The 17624-nt window shown below is 39.2% G+C and overlaps 1 protein-coding gene and 1 pseudogene across 2 annotated transcripts; both read left to right on the forward strand.

The window, feature by feature from the left end:
• Window positions 1-4607: 4607 nt before the first annotated feature.
• Window positions 4608-7800, forward strand: LOC117630534 (probable LRR receptor-like serine/threonine-protein kinase At3g47570). The gene is made up of 2 exons (XM_034363242.1): window positions 4608-7221; window positions 7322-7800. The coding sequence occupies exons 1-2, from the start codon at window positions 4608-4610 to the stop codon at window positions 7798-7800; spliced, it is 3093 nt and encodes a 1030-aa protein (XP_034219133.1).
• A 1772-nt stretch (window positions 7801-9572) lies between these two features.
• On the forward strand, window positions 9573-17624 carry LOC117631555 (annotated as a pseudogene). The gene is made up of 3 exons (XR_004586339.1): window positions 9573-11495; window positions 16020-16826; window positions 17046-17624. The product of XR_004586339.1 is annotated as a probable LRR receptor-like serine/threonine-protein kinase At3g47570 (transcript).

Raw genomic sequence — 17624 nt, forward strand, 5'->3', positions numbered from 1 at the left:
CTGCTAATTGTTGGCGCAACGTTCCTATTAGGAATATAATTTGTTTATATTAGGAATAGAATTTATATTTTATTGTAATTATCTAATTTGAGTAGAATCAGGAGATTTTGTACATATTTGACAGGACCCGACCCAATTTCCACTTTGGAATCCGAGTCGAATCCTGTGCGTGTCTGACACCTGGCGAATGTCGAGCACAAATGACCTTTTTACCCTTCTCGTTTCAAAATTCTTTTAAAATTTCCTTTAAACTTCTGCCGAAAATTCGGCAGAATTTCCCCTGTATTTTGACCAAACCCAAAGTCTTCCACCTGTCAAACAAGCTCAAATACCACACCAACTGCCAGAATATCTCAAACAACAGATCTCAACTGGATATCAGAGCATTTCTACAAATTTACAGAACTTTAAGAAAATTTACAATGAAATCCTACAATTTGGTGGTGGGCGGAAGCTGGGAAGATGGCCCGAGTGGTTTCCTTCGTTCTTCTACGGCCTGGGGGCGAAAAATAAGTTTAAAGTTGTGAGTGGACAAAAATTAAGGTTCTTAAAAATAAGTTAGAACATAATAACCCCCGTTTTGAAATCAGTAGGAATAGAAAAGCTAAGATTAGATCATAGTTGAACTTGAGACATTCAAATAACATAGATAAATATATTTATATAATTGCTCGTATAACTAAACAAAGATATAAAGATATAACATATGCATGAGTATCAAAGAAACTGGTATAAAATGACTGAAAATTATAACTGCATAAAAGAACTCAAATCCTTTGAAACTACCACCTAATTGTACCCTTGTAATATCCGTCAATTCCCCTGGCAGGTCTCGGGCATCACACAGTCTACCCGAGCTGCAAACTGGCGAAATCAGGGGACTATGGTCAGCCTGATCCGCCGGCAGGTCTCGATGACACCAAGTCAACTCGAGCGGCTCTGGCAAGATACAGGGACCGTAGTCAGCCTGATCCGCAATCCTGGCAGGTCTCGGGGACACAGAGTCAGCCGAGCCGCAATCCTGGCAGGTCTCGGGACACCAAGTCTGCCGAGCGCAAATCCTGGCACTCACGGTCCGAGCGTCCCCGAAACTCGTGAGGCAAAGTCAAGTGCACTGACTAACTGAAATCAGACTGGATGTCCGTAGACATCGGTCCGACTGTGGGTAATCACCTAAATAGAGGTTGGGTACGGGTGGTCTAAAACAACTATCTGATAAAACTGATACCCTCTGTACTTTGGTAATCTGAGCTAAACTACTATTTTTGGCTCAAAAACCTCAAATCTGTTGCTTGACTAATTTTTATAAAAATAAAGATATTTCACAATAAAATTCATGCTATAACACTTATTCAAGATCAAATAGAAAATATAATTATAAAATCTTTTAAGAAAGAAAAGTCCACTCACTGCTGGTCCGAGCTAGCTGGACCCTTCGAAGGTCCCTCCTGCGGGTTACTGGACTCTGGTGCCTGATTATCCAAGAATAATAAATTAATAAACTGCTGAATAAAAAGAATTTAAATTAAACACCCTGCCCCCGGCTCCTAGAAATACGTGCACTCGTTTCAAGTTACTCCTATGCCCACATTAGCCTTTCAGACTCTTAGATCTGTTTTGGAAGACCCGACGCTTAACTAAGCGATAAGCTGCCAGATCGGCCGACCCGGGACCCGTGGGGTCCACGATCTCCGATGGCCAATCTGGGCTTCTCTGAAGGTTCCTCATAGAGAAGGAACCATGTTCCGCGAATTTGGTCCGAAACGGACGGTCGGATTAGCCGAAATCGCGTTATCGCTTAAAATCCAAACCCTAGCCCCAGGGTTCGCGATTTCGGAGTATCTGGGACTCCGATTCGCAATCTGTCGAATCCTACACGATCCTGAAATCATGTAGACCGACATATCCAAAATTCAGTGCGATCCGACGATTAGACGACACTGCACCCAAGGATCGCGCGACATAGAAAATCCGTTCGGGGCTCAAACGGACTCCGAATCGAGATCCGCAAAATCCTACGCGCTCGTGACGACACGAGGATCTCAAAACTTCCCAGAGTCACTCCACCACCCTCGCCCACGCGCCGCCTCACGCGCGGGAAGATTCGGGTGTCCAAAGCAATTTTGGGTTGCCAAAAAATATCGGAACCAAGACTCCAAACTCCTACCCTAGGTAAAACACCCCATTTGGAGTCACTTTTGTTCTTGGACATACCCCCAAAAGTGACCAGAAACAGTAGATCACGGCGGTCGAAGTTTCGGCCAAATTTCAAGTCGAAAATCGAACGCTTTAGAGCTAAAATCGATCGAGACCCATACATCTATCAGCTAGAACACGAAAAATAGCTGAGAAACCATGCCTTACTCGATCAATTTGATGGAGAATTGAAGGAGAACTAAGAGCTCAAAGTTCAAACTGAAAATCCGGCAACAATGGCGTTTTCCGGCGAGTTCCGGCCACGGCAGCGGCGGCGAAGGGTCAGGAAATGACGGCGGTCGAGTGGTGGTTCGTTTGGTACAACGGCGGAGATCGGCTCCAAGTCTGGCGGCCGTGGCGTCGTGAAAAGCAAGCGGAGGTCGGGGCTGGGTCGAAACGGGAGGAGAGAGAGAGAGGAGAGAGAAATGAGGAGAGAGAAGAAGGAGAGGGATAAAAATCTGACTTTTTGACCAAATTACCATTTTACCTTTTGCGCTATTTTGATCGTATTTTCTTCGTTACAACTCCGATTCGGGTCTACTCCATGTCTACGGACTCATTTCGTCGTGCCCTACGCAACGGCGCAAGCGGAATCGCCAAATTATTTCTCGATTAAAAAGTCAAATTTTTCCCCATTAAAATATGCGAGGGCAAAATCGTCTTTTGGGTAGAATAAAGAAATCCTAATTTTTAGATATTTTGGTTTGGGTTATTACAATATTTCCTATTAGTATTCATTCAGTATGTAGTATATATATTCCTCTTTGAGGAGAGAAGAATAAACATATCAGTTTAAATCCTAATTATTTTAAGTCTAATAATAAGAATTCACAGTCAACATCTATCGAGATCTAGGCTAGTGAAAAAAATAGCATTAATTTGTAGACTGGTGGTCTCATATTCGAACCCCATGGAGTCATGGAACCTTAGTAGTGTGTTTATTAGAAAACCCTCATTTCCCTTGTAGTTTAGACTTTAAAAAAATATATAAAATTCATAGGCTACACCACTTCTTCATGTCACAAAGCAACCTTGGAATATTTATGAACCAGGCAGGTTTCCTTTTTGTGTGTTGTTTTTGGGCCTTCTACTTAGGATGGCAAAAATTCCCGTAGGGGCGGGTCTCCGACCCTAACGGGGGGAGATTTCGGGGCTAAATGGGTATCGGGTATGGGGATCCCCGAACTTGAAAAATCCCCGACGGGTATGGAGAGGGGATGGTATTGGCGTCCTCATCCCTGAACCCGACCCGAAAATAAATATGTTTATATTTAAATAAATAAATAAATAAATAAATAATTATAATATTTATGTTTAACCCTAAGTTAACTTCCCTCTCTTAATTTTTCCTAATTTTCTGTATTTTTTATGCAAAAAAATTGGGGATTCGGGGTGAGTATGGGGGATAGTCCCCCGACGGGGACGTGGACGGGGATTCCCCGAAACCTAATAAACAGGGATGGATTCAGGGAAGGGAGTAGGGATGGAGAGCGGGGATGAGAATGGTATTGTCATACCCGACTCTTACCCGACCCATTACCATCCTTACTTCTACTGCACCAGCGAAAACAATGGACACTACACAGATAATGTATTATAAATTTTAGGTTTATAGTGGGTAGACCATTTATTACAAAATCCAGAAGACAAAAGAAAAAAAAAAGTGCGACCATTTTATAATTTGTATATTCTTCACATATGTGCATGGTCTTAAAATGTTTCCGTTAACTTTTTCTTTAATTCTTAATAATCTTATGCAGACTCAAATAAATCGAACCGTCGATGTGAGATTTTATCTTCTTCATATATATGTATGATCTTAAAATGTTTCCCCCAACTTTTTCTTTAATTCTCAATAATCTTATGCAGACTCAAATAAATCGAACTATGTGGATGTGAGATTTTATCTTCTTCAACCATATTAAGCTGCATGAGGATTTTATATGATATTATTTGGTCCTTTTGTATTTACTGGTGCAGAAATTTACCATACCCTGCTTTAGCAAAATGTTCGTCTCCCCTGGAGCTATATATAATAATATAATACTGTCTTAATTAATCATTTTAACTCTATACGCATGTTACGCGTAGTATTTAGAACATGTCACCATCTCAACTATCCACAAGTCTTTAGATGACTCATACTGTAACAAGTCTTAATCTTAAGAACATGTGTCACCATCTCAACTAAAAATCTGATAGAAAATAGATCTGCTTCCCAACTAAAAATCTCATCTCCATAATGAAACTAGAACAAAATCTGCATTATTTAACCCAATAATATGGAAATAGAGTTCTCATGCAAGACTGCATTCAACAAAATCACAATAAAAAATTACATACAAACCTGTATTTTCAACAAGATGAGGCAGATCTATTTTAAATTCCTTCACGGGTTCTTTCTCTTATGCATGAGCTCGAGCACCTTTGGAGATGAATCTGATCACCTGGCTCTGCTAGACTTGAAGAAAAGAATAACTGAAGATCCTCTGCATATCATGAGCACATGGAATAGTTCCATCAATTTCTGCAGCTGGGTTGGCGTTACATGCAACCATTCCAACAAAAGAGTCGTGACTTTGAACCTGGAAGCTCAAAAATTGGTAGGCTCCATACCACCTTCTATAGGAAATCTGACTTATCTCACCGGAATCAACTTGATACACAACTTCTTTCATGGTGAAATTCCTCAAGAAATGGGACGTCTGCTCCGCCTGCGATATCACAACCTGAGTTTCAATTCCTTTGGTGGGAAAATTCCAAGTAACATATCTCACTGTACACAGCTGAGAGTGATTAATGTTGGTTCCAATAAGCTTATTGGGTCCATTCCGGATCAACTCAAATCATTGTTGAATTTAACTCATCTATGGGTTATTGGTAACAATCTCACTGGAACAATCCCAGATTGGATAGGGAACTTTTCTTCTCTGTATGCTATTAATATTTTTCAAAACAATTTTCAAGGAAGCATACCGAATGAGCTCGGGCGCTGCACAAGCTTGGGAAGATTTGTAATTGCAGGGAATAAACTTTCTGGTATGGTTCCTTCTTCAATCTATAATATATCCTCCATATACTATATCATTGTTACTGAGAACCAGCTGCACGGAGAGCTGCCAAAAGATGTTGGGATCACTCTTCCTAATCTGGAGACATTTGCTGGTGGTGTCAACAAATTCACAGGTAATATTCCTGTATCCTTGTCAAATGCTTCTAGACTTCGACAGCTTGATTTTGCTGAAAATGGTCTCACTGGGAAACTCCAAGCTGAACATTTCGGAAGCTTGCAAAGCTTATCTAGACTGAACTTTGATGACAATAGACTGGGAAGTGGAAAAACTGGTGACCTGAGTTCTCTCAGTTTCCTTGCTAATTGTACTAATCTTGAGGTGTTGAGTTTTAGCCGCAATCGTTTTGGAGGAGAATTGCCAGAGTCCATATCCAACCTCTCAACAAAACTTAGAATTTTTACAATGGGGGGTAATTTGATACAGGGAAGCATCCCTATCGGCATTGCAAATCTTGTAAACTTGACCAATCTAGGAATGGAACAAAACTATTTTGGTGGCAGTCTTCCTGATGTAATTGGCAAGCTCCAGAAGTTACAAGGACTGTATTTGAATCTTAACAAGTTTTCTGGGCCAATCCCATCCTCCCTAGGTAACTTGACTTCAGTAACAAGGCTCTTCATGGAGGGTAATAGGTTTGATGGAAGCATACCTCCAAGCCTGGGAAACTGCCAAAGCTTTTTGATGTTTAACCTTTCTAGTAACCGACTAAGTGGAACCATACCTAAAGAGGTTATAGGGCTTTCATCCCTTTCAATTTGTTTGTCCATGTCAAACAATTCTTTGACTGGTCCACTACCATCGGAAGTGGGTGAGTTGGTAAATCTCTCGGAGCTAGATGTATCAGGAAACAAGTTATCAGGTGAAATCCCCATAACCCTTGGCAGCTGCACTAGTTTGGTGAGCCTGCATTTGGAAGGTAATGAATTTGAAGGAAACATTCCTGAAACTCTGACAAAATTAAGAGGCGTGGAAGAAATAGATATTTCACGCAATCACTTATCTGGGAAAATTCCTGAATTTCTAGGTAAGTTTAGAGCTCTTAAGCAACTCAATCTTTCTTATAATGATTTTGAGAGTGCATTGCCTGAAGAAGGAATATTTTCAAATGCAAGTGGTGTCTCAGTTCATGGAAATAAGAAGCTGTGTGGTGGCATCCCAGAATTACTTCTACCTGTATGCTCTAACAAAAAGCCTCATTCATCTCAAGGATTACTTTCCCCAAAAGTAGTAATTCCTGTAACTTGTGCACTTGCATTCATTGCCCTATCATGCTTTATTGCTGCTTGTAGAATGGTAAAAAGGTCAAGAGGTCCACTTTTAACTTCACATTCTTATGGGGATTGGAAATTAGCCGTCTCTTACTTAGAACTCGCTCAATCAACCAACAGGTTCTCTCTTGACAATCTCATTGGTTCAGGAAGTTTCGGTTCTGTGTACAGAGGAGTATTCTCTAGTAATGGCATGGTAGTTGCTGTTAAGGTATTAAACCTTAACCAAGAAGGAGCTTCCAAGAGTTTCATTGATGAATGCAAAGCTTTAAGAAGTATAAGGCACCGCAATCTTCTCAAGATCATAACCGCATGCTCAAGCATTGACAACCAAGGTAATGAGTTCAAAAGTCTAGTTTCTGAGTTCATGGAAAATGGAAGTCTAGAACAGTGGCTGCATCCAAGAGATGATGAACAATCTCAAAGTAAGAGATTGAGCCTGATCCAAAGACTAAATGTTGCCATAGATGTTGCTTCTGCATTAGATTATCTACACCACAATTGTGAAACATGCATTGTTCATTGTGACTTAAAGCCAAGCAACGTTCTTCTTGATGAAGATATGGTAGCCCATGTTGGTGACTTTGGTCTAGCAAGGTTCCTTTTGGAAGCATCAAATAATCCCACCAAAACTCAAACCATGTCAGTTGGGCTAAAGGGTTCCATAGGCTATATTCCTCTAGGTATATGAAGTTTTATAATCCTCATTTTTTTGTCTATTCCTATTAACTTATTATTAAAGAAAATTGAATGTGACATCCTAATGTATGTGTCGATTGACAGAGTATGGAATGGGAGGCCAAGTTTCCATACTTGGAGATGTTTATAGCTATGGGATACTGTTGCTAGAAATGTTCACAGGAAAAAGACCAACGGATGACATGTTCAAAGATGGTCTAAGCATTCACCAATTCGCAGCCATGGCTTTCCCTGACCATGTCATGGACATAGTTGAGCCTTCATTGCTCTCTGAAACAGATGACGAGAATGATGAAGATGACGATGATGACAACAAATATGGAAATCGCATAGAAGAAAGACAAGTAGCAGGATATAAAGATCCTGGCCCAGTCAAAGCAAAAAGATTGGAGGAATGCTTGGATTCATTGATGCAAATAGGGCTCTCATGCTCTGCAACATCACCAAGAGACCGGATGTCTATGGATGTCGTTGTCAACAAAATGAATGCAATTAGAGACTCATATCTCAATTTTAGAAGAAGAAGAAGAAGAAGAAGAAGAAGACCGAAAAGTACAAGATAGGCTAAGTTTGTTAACTAATCTCAATACTCTCATCTATATGCAAGAAATCTTTTGATAAAAGGATATTATATGTATCAATCTGTGTGAGATCATGTGAGGTTGAATTCAGCATTTTATATGGAAAAAAAAAAAAAAAAGGGAAAAAGGTTTTATTTCTTGTATTCAAATATATTAAGACAAGGCTTGAACTCAATCGTGTTAAGATATTGTCTTATTTTTAATTAGTGATCTAGTTGTCTTAACAATTTCTTATGAGTAGAAGGCCCAAAAACAACACACAAAAAGAAAAGAAAAAGAAAAGAGGAAACCCGCCTGGTTCGGAAATATTCCAAGGTTGCTTTGTGATATGAAGAAGTGGTGTAGCCTATGAATTTTTTATTTATTTTTAATACAAGTGATAGTTTAAACTACAAGGAGAAGGAGGATTTCTAACAAACACATTATTAATTAAGGTGCCATGACTCCATGAGGTTTGATATGAAACCACCAGTTTACAAATTAATGTATTTTTTTACTGGACTAGACCCCGATAGTTGTAGCCTATGAATTTTTATTATTAGCAGTGAGCATCAATTTCTTAACAGTAGGTTGAGAGACCCAGAATCTTTTAACTACCAAAGAAAATCTTTCATCTTTAAATGTAAAATACTCTCAAAATATAAGTAGAGTCTATTCATGTATTTTTTCTTTTGGTCAAAGTTTATATATGGTCATCCAAGTAAAATTACAATTAGATGACTTATACCTCATAACCATTCTAGAAGCTAGATAGATCACACAAACGAGTTTAGGGGGCCATATATTCAACAAGATCATCAAAGTCATCAACCCAAAAGTCTAAAAGTATATCGGTTTTGCGTACAAGACATGATCACTAATAGTTAAACAGAAGTCCATAATTATTGTTTAATATGACCAAATAACCGAACTCCTAATCAGATGTGGAAAAATTGAACAAACCAGAAAGGGTCCTTAATAGAAGCTTAAACTTCTTTTCTTCACTCAGTGCCAGCTTTAACATGTCACCCTCTGCACCAGCGAAAACCATGGACACTACAAAGATAATGGGTAGACCATTTATTACAAAAACCAAAAGACAAGAAAAAAAAGTGCGAGCATGGATATTTTCATAGTTTTTATATTTTTAACGTATGTGTATGATCCTAAAATGTTTCCCCTAATTTTTTCTTCAATTATCAATAATTTTATGCACTTCCAAATAAATCGAACTGTCGACTCAATGTAAAACTTTATATTCTTCACATATGAAAATATTTCCCCCAATTTTTCCTTCAATTATCAATAATTTTATGCACATCGATTTTATATTCTTCAACAATATTGAGCTGTATGGGGATTTGATATGATATTATTTGGTTCTTTGTATTTACCGTACCATGCTTTAGAATTAGACATGCCTTTTCTATGTACAGAAATTATAAAGCTGTTAGCAGAATGGTTGCCTCCTATGATCTGGAAATATCCTTAAGAAACTTTTGCTGCAAACTACGAGCAAAATGGTTGTCTCCCATAGAACGTGTCACCATCTCAACTATCCAGAAGTCTTTTAGAAGACTCATACTGTAACAAGTCTTAATCTTTAGAACATGTGTCACCATCTCAACTAAAAATCTATTCTCCATTAATGAAATTATAAATATAGACCTGCTTTCCAACTAAAAATCTGACAGAAAATAAATGTGCTTCCCAACGAACTATCTCGTCTCCATAATGAAACCACAACAATAGAAACAGAATTCTCATGTAAGACTGCCTTCAACAAAGTCACCATTAAAAAAAATACATACAAACCTGTATTTACAGAAAGATGAGGCAGATCTTTTTTAAATTCCTTCACGGGTACGGGTTCTTTCTCTTACGCATGAGCTTGAGCACGTTTGGATATGAATCTGATCACCTGGCTCTGCTAGACTTGAAGCAAAGAATAACTGAAGATCCTCTGCATCTCATGAGCAAATGGAATGGTTCCATCAATTTCTGCAGCTGGGTTGGCGTTACATGCAACCATTCCAACAAAAGAGTCGTGACTTTGAACCTGGAAGCTCAAAAGTTGGCAGGCTCCCTACCACCTTCTATAGGAAATCTTACTTGTCTCACTGGAATTAACTTGATAGACAACAACTTTCATGGTGAAATTCCTCAAGAAATGGGACGTCTGCTACGCCTGCAATATCTCAACCTGAGTTCCAATTCCTTTGGTGGGAAAATTCCAAGTAACATATCTCACTGTACACAGCTGAAAGTGCTTGATCTTGGTGCCAATAAACTTATTGGGTCCATTCCGGATCAACTCAGTTCATTGTTGAATTTAACTCACCTATGGGTTGATGAAAACAATCTCACTGGAACAATCCCAGATTGGATAGGAAACTTTTCTTCTCTGTATGCTATTTCTCTTGCCGACAACAATTTTCAAGGAAGCATACCGAATGAGCTCGGGCGCTTAACAAGCTTGGGAAGTTTTGTAATTCCAGGGAATCAACTTTCTGGTATGGTTCCTTCTTCAATCTATAATATATCCTCCATATACTATATCACTGTTACTGACAACCAGCTGCATGGAGAGCTGCCAAAAGATGTGGGGATCACTCTTCCTTATCTCGAGATATTTGCTGGTGGTGTCAACAAATTCACAGGTAGTATTCCTGTATCCTTGTCAAATGCTTCTAGACTTCGAAAGCTTGATTTTGCTGAAAATGGTCTCACTGGGAAACTCCCAGCTGAAAATTTTGGAAGCTTGCAAAGCTTATCTAGACTGAACTTTGATGACAATAGACTGGGAAGTGGAAAAAATGGTGACCTGAGTTCTCTCAGTTTCCTTGCTAATTGTACTAATCTTGAGGTGTTGAGTTTTAGCCGCAATCGTTTTGGAGGAGAATTGCCAGAGTCCATATCCAACCTCTCAACAAAACTTAGAATTTTTACAATGGGGGGTAATTTGATACAGGGAAGCATCCCTATCGGCATTGCAAATCTTGTAAACTTGACCAATCTAGGAATGGAACAAAACTATTTTGGTGGCAGTCTTCCTGATGTAATTGGCAAGCTCCAGAAGTTACAAGGACTGTATTTGAATCTTAACAAGTTTTCGGGGCCAATCCCATCCTCCCTAGGTAACTTGACTTCAGTAACAAGGCTCTTCATGGAGGGTAATAGGTTTGAGGGAAGCATACCTCCAAGCCTGGGAAACTGCCAAAGCTTATTGATGTTTAACCTTTCTAGTAACCGACTAAGTGGCACCATACCGAAAGAGGTTGTTGGGCTTTCATCCCTTTCAATTTCTTTGTCCATGTCAAACAATTCTTTGACTGGTTCACTACCATCGGAAGTGGGTGAGTTGGTAAATCTCTCGGAGCTAGATGTATCAGGAAACAAGTTATCAGGTGAAATCCCCATAACCCTTGGCAGCTGCACTAGTTTGGTGAGCCTACATTTGGAAGGTAATAAATTTGAAGGAAACATTCCTGAAACTCTGACAAAATTAAGAGGCGTGGAAGAAATAGATATTTCACGGAATCACTTATCTGGGAAAATCCCTGAATTTCTAGGTAAGTTTAGAGCTCTTAAGCAACTCAATCTTTCTTATAATGATTTTGAGAGTGCATTGCCTGAAGAAGGAATATTTTCAAATGCAAGTGGTGTCTCAGTTCATGGAAATAATAGACTGTGTGGTTGTTAAAGTATAAGAGATTTAGCTGAGTTTGTTACTAAATTTGTGAGCCTTTGGATCACAGTCCAAATGGACAGCTAAGATGTAGTCTTAGGTGTAATAGATTTGTGCCAAGTGTAGCTATCTCATAGGGTAGCTAATCATTGGTTAGATTTGATTGTGTAAGAGAGAATATTCTCTTCTTTTTTACTGTTATATTGGATTGCACAGATTGTGCATGACTAAGTGTGAGAATACAATCTGATATTTTCATCTTCTTCTTCTCCAAGTTTTCTCTCTACATTTTACTAGAGCTCCATTTACCAATAATCCAAAAACATGGCAGATCATAGTCTGCAAATGCTAACATGGTATCACTGAGCCAGGTTTGATCGTGTAGCTGGGCGTTTGAATTTGTGAAGGAAGTGTGCTGCGTTTTCTGTCAAATTCTGCTCTCTGTGAAATCTGTCTAATATGGCAGGATCTGGAGGTGGTGAGCTGCGTGCTCCAATCTTCAATGGTGAAAACTATGAATTCTGGAGCATAAGGATGAAAACCATTTTCAAATCTCATGGGATTTGGGAGCTGGTTGAGAGAGGAATAGAAGGCTCAGATTCGAAGGGAGCTGATGAATTTGATACAAAACAAAAGGAAAAAGAGGAATCAAGTGGTTCTGGGAAGATGGCTATAGCTGAGATCCTGATGAAGGATGCTAAGGCCTTGGGGTTGATTCAAGGAGCAGTATCTGAGGTGATCTTCCCCAGGATTTCTCATGAAGAATCATCTCATGGAGCCTGGAACATCCTGAAGCAGGAATTTCATGGTGATAAGCAGGTAAGAAGTGTAAAACTGCAGGGTCTTCGTAGAGAATTTGAATATACTAGAATGAGAGAGGATGAATCTCTATCTGCTTATCTTACAAAGTTGTTTGATCTAATAAACCAAATGAGAGGTTATGGAGAAGAACTATCTAGAGAAAGAATTGTGCAGAAAATGTTAATTAGTCTGCTGCCTGGATATGATCCAATCTGTTCTGTAATTGAACATTCAAGGGATCTAGATGTAATTGAGGTTCAAGAGGTGGTAGCCTCATTGAAGAGCTTTGCTCAAAGATTGGAAAGACATCATGAGAACAAGACTGAGAAGGCCTTTGCTAGTCTGAGTATAGATACCAAATCAGCTAAGGCCACTGGAAATCAGAATTCCAAGCAGCAGAAGAATTGGAAAGACAAAGGGAAGAAGTGGGATAATAAACCTACTGATGGAACTAAAACTCCTTGCAAACATTGTGGGAAATTGCATTATGGAGAATGTAGGTTCAAGGGCAAACCAAAGTGCTATAACTGTGACAAGCTTGGTCACATTGCCAAAGACTGCTATAGCAAGAAACCTGTGGAGCAGCAGCAGCTTCAGTTTGCTACTCAGGTTACTTCTACACCAACCATGTTCTATGCTAACAATGCAACTGAGAAAAGGTCCATGGAAGAGGTATGGTACTTGGACAGTGGGTGTAGTAACCACATGACTGGCAGAGAAGATGTTTTGATTGATATTGATAGGAATGTGACTGCAAAAGTTGCTATGGGAACAGGACAGTTGGTTGATGTTATTGGAAAAGGAATCCTGATGGTTGAAACTAAAATGGGAAGGAAATATATCAAGGAGGTGCTATTGGTATCTGGTCTCAAAGAGAACCTACTCAGTGTTGGACAAATGATGGAGCATGGATATTTTCTAATTTTTGGAGATAACAAGGCAGAAGTTTATGATGATAGCTCTCTCTCAAATCTGGTGGCTAGAGTGCATATGAAAGGAAATAGAAGTTTTCCTTTGAAACTTCAAACAGACTTGCATGTTGCTCTAACTGCAAGCATTAACCAATCAACATTGCTTTGGCATAGGAGAATGGGGCACTTAAACTTCCAGAGTTTGAAACTGCTGTAGAATGAAGACATGGTGTTTGGTCTGCCAGAAATCAAAAATACAAATGCAGTGTGTGAAGGTTGTACTTTTGGAAAACACTGCAGGAAGGCATTTCCAAAAGAAGCAACCAGCAGAGTTACAACTCCACTGGAATTGGTACACACTGATGTGTGTGGTCCAATGCAAACTGTTACAAAACAGGAAACAGGTATTTCCTTACTTTTATAGATGACTGTACAAGAATGTGCTGGATCTATTTCTTGAGATGCAAATCTGAGGTATTCACAGTGTTTAAGAGGTTTAGAGCCACTGTTGAATTGCAAAGTGGATATAAGGTGAAGAAACTAAGAAGTGATAGGGGAGGAGAGTACACCTCTAATGAGTTCAATAAATTTTGTGATGAAATGGGAATGGAGAGGCAGCTTACAGTGGCATACTCACCACAGCAAATGGTGTGGCTGAGAGGAAAAACAGAACCATAGTGGAGATGGCCAAGTGTATGATGATTGAGAAGGGCATGCCACTTGAGTTCTGGGCAGAAACTGTGAATACTGCAGTATATGTTCTAAACCGAAGTCCAACTAAAGCTCTGGACAAGAAAACACCATTTGAAGCCTATAGTGGGAGAAAGCCAGGACTTAAACACTTAAAAGTGTTTGGATCTGTGTGCTATGCACATGTTCCAAATCCACAGAGGCAGAAACTGGATTCAACAAGCAACAGATATGTGTTTCTAGGATATGGCAGCTGTGAGAAAGGGTATAGGCTATATGACATTGCCACTGGAAAAGTGATTATCTCAAGGGATGTGGTATTCAATGAAGAAGCTAGCTGGGATTGGAATGCACAGCAAGAATGCAGTGTTTCAGTGCCACTTACTGATACTGTGTCTGAAAAGGAGAAAGGGAGCTATGACACAGTTGTGAAGCAAGCAGAACATTCAATTGAGAATGAGTTGCTAACATAAGACAATGAAGAAAGGTCTGTGGTTGACACAGGTACTCAAGATATTGACCACACTCCATTGAGATACAAAAGTCTTACAGAGATATATGAAAGCTGCAACATCTGCATCATTGAACCAGAATCCTTTGAAGAAGCTGTCAAGGATGCAGCATGGCAAAAGGCAATGGAAGCTGAACTTGAGATGATTGAGAAGAATGAAACTTGGGAATTGGTAAAAAGGCCATCTGATAAACCTATAGTTGGAGTCAAATGGATCTTTAAAGTCAAGCTAAATCTGGATGGATCTGTTCAGAAAAACAAAGCAAGGCTAGTAGCTAAAGGCTACACTCAAAAGCCAGGAATTGATTTCAATGAGACATTTGCACCAGTTGCTCGGCTTGACACAGTTAGAACACTAATAGCTTTGGCTGCTCAGAAAAGGTGGGAGCTGTTTCAGCTTGATGTAAAGTCAGCCTTCTTAAATGGAGTGCTACAAGAGGAGGTGTATGTGGATCAACCTCCAGGATTTGTGGTTCAAGACAAGGAAGACAGAGTTTATAGACTCAAGAATGCTCTTTATGGTCTCAAACAAGCTCCAAGAGCTTGGTATGAAGAAATTAATTCATACTTTATAGCTGCAGGATTTCAAAAAAGTCCTAGTGAGGCTACATTATATGTGAAAGCTGCAGAAAGTGGAATCCTAATTGTTTCACTATATGTAGATGATATCATCTACACAGGAAGTTCTGAGAATTGGTGATGAGCTTTAAAACTGAAATGATGAAAAGATATGAAATGACTGATCTGGGATTGTTGCACCATTTTCTGGGATTGGGTGTGATACAAGCTGAGCCCTACATCTTCTTGCATCAGAAAAAATATGCAAGAACATTGTTGGACAAGTTTGGTTTAAAAGACTGTAAAGCAGTATCAACTCCACTAGCTATGAATGAGAAGTTATCCAAGGAGGATGGAAGTACATTCAAGGTACTCTAGACTATGGCATTGCATATGAGAAAGGAAAAGAGGCAATGCTGGTTGGATATTGTGACAGTGATTGGTCAGGTTGTGAAGATGATATGAGGAGCACATCTGGCTATGCTTTTCATCTTGGATCAGGTGTTTTCTCTTGGGCATCTGTTAAGCAGAGCAGTGTAGCTCTATCCACTGCAGAGGCAGAATATGATAGTGCAGCTGAAGCTACAGCTCAGGCAGTCTGGTTAAGGTTTGTTCTATCTGATTTTGGTGAAGAACAAGTTGAGGCTACAACAATCCTATGTGACAACACTTCTGCAATTGCAATAACAAAGAATCCTGTGCATCATCACAGGACAAGACATATAAGCAGAAGATTTCATTTCATCCGAGATGCTTTGCAAAATGGTGAGATTGATCTGCTATACTGCAAAACTGATGAGCAGAATGCAGACATCTTCACTAAGGCTTTGGCAAGGAATCGATTTGAATATCTAAGGAGCAAGCTTGGAATTATTTCAGCTAAACACTTAGAAGGGAGTGTTAAAGTATAAGAGATTTAGCTGAGTTTGTTACTTAAATTGTGAGCCTTTGGATCACAGTCCAAATGGACAGCTAAGATGTAGTCTTAGGTGTAGTAGATTTGTGCCAAGTGTAGCTATCTCATAGGGTAGCTAATCATTGGTTAGATTTGATTGTGTAAGAGAGAATGGCATCCCAGAATTACTTCTACCTGTATGCTCTAACAAAAAGCCTCATTCATCTCAAGGATTACTTTCCCCAAAAGTAGTAATTCCTGTAACTTGTGCAATTGGATTCATTGCCCTATCATGCTTTATTGCTGCTTGTAGAATGGTAAAAAGGTCAAGAGGTCCACTTTTAACTTCACCTTCTTATGGGGATTGGAAATTAGCCGTCTCTTACTTAGAACTCGCTCAATCAACCAACAGGTTCTCTCTTGACAATCTCATTGGTTCAGGAAGTTTCGGTTCTGTGTACAGAGGAGTATTCTCTAGTAATGGCATGGTAGTTGCTGTTAAGGTATTAAACCTTAACCAAGAAGGAGCTTCCAAGAGTTTCATTGATGAATGCAAAGCTTTAAGAAGTATAAGGCACCGCAATCTTCTCAAGATCATAACCGCATGCTCAAGCATTGACAACCAAGGTAATGAGTTCAAAAGTCTAGTTTCTGAGTTCATGGAAAATGGAAGTCTAGAACAGTGGCTGCATCCAAGAGATGATGAACAATCTCAAAGTAAGAGATTGAGCCTGATCCAAAGACTAAATGTTGCCATAGATGTTGCTTCTGCATTAGATTATCTACACCACAATTGTGAAACATGCATTGTTCATTGTGACTTAAAGCCAAGCAACGTTCTTCTTGATGAAGATATGGTAGCCCATGTTGGTGACTTTGGTCTAGCAAGGTTCCTTTTGGAAGTATCAAATAATCCCACCAAAACTCAAACCATGTCAGTTGGGCTGAAGGGTTCCATAGGCTACATTCCTCCAGGTATGAGTTTTTATACTTCCTCATTTTTTTCTATTCCTATTAACTAATTACTAAAGAAATTAAATCTCTATTGATATATATATATATATATATATTTAAAAATTATATACAACTCTTTTTTTTTTTTATTGGAGAAGAACTATTCGCAAAATTTTATATAAGATATAAACTCTGAAGGTCAATTTACTGTGACATCCTAATTTATGTGTTGAATGACAGAGTATGGCATGGGAGGCCAAGTTTCCACACTTGGAGATGTTTATAGCTATGGGATACTGTTGCTAGAAATGTTCACAGGAAAAAGACCAACTGATGACATGTTCAAAGATGGTCTAAGCATTCACCAATTCACAGCCATGGCTTGTCCTGACCATGTCATGGACGTAGTTGAGCCTTCATTGCTCCTTGAAACGGATGACGAGAATGATGAAGATGACAAATATGGAAATCGCAAAGAAGAAAGACCCGTAGCAGGATATAGAGATCCTGGCCCAGTCAAAGCAAAAAGATTGGAGGAATGCTTGGATTCATTGATGCAGATAGGGCTCTCATGCTCTGCAACATCACCAAGAGACCGGATGTCTATGGATGTCGTCGTCAACAAAATGAATGCAATTAGAGACTCATATCTCAATTTAAGAAGCAGAAGAAGACGACGATTTAAAAGTACAAGATAGGCTAAGTTTGTTAACTAATCTCAATACCCTCATCTATATGCAAGAAATCTTTTGATAAAGGATATTATATGTATCAGTCTCTCTGAGATCATGTGAGGTTGAATTCACTTATAGTGGTCCA

Source organism: Prunus dulcis, chromosome 6 (assembly GCF_902201215.1).
Source record: "Prunus dulcis chromosome 6, ALMONDv2, whole genome shotgun sequence".
NCBI classification, from domain to species: domain Eukaryota; kingdom Viridiplantae; phylum Streptophyta; class Magnoliopsida; order Rosales; family Rosaceae; genus Prunus; species Prunus dulcis.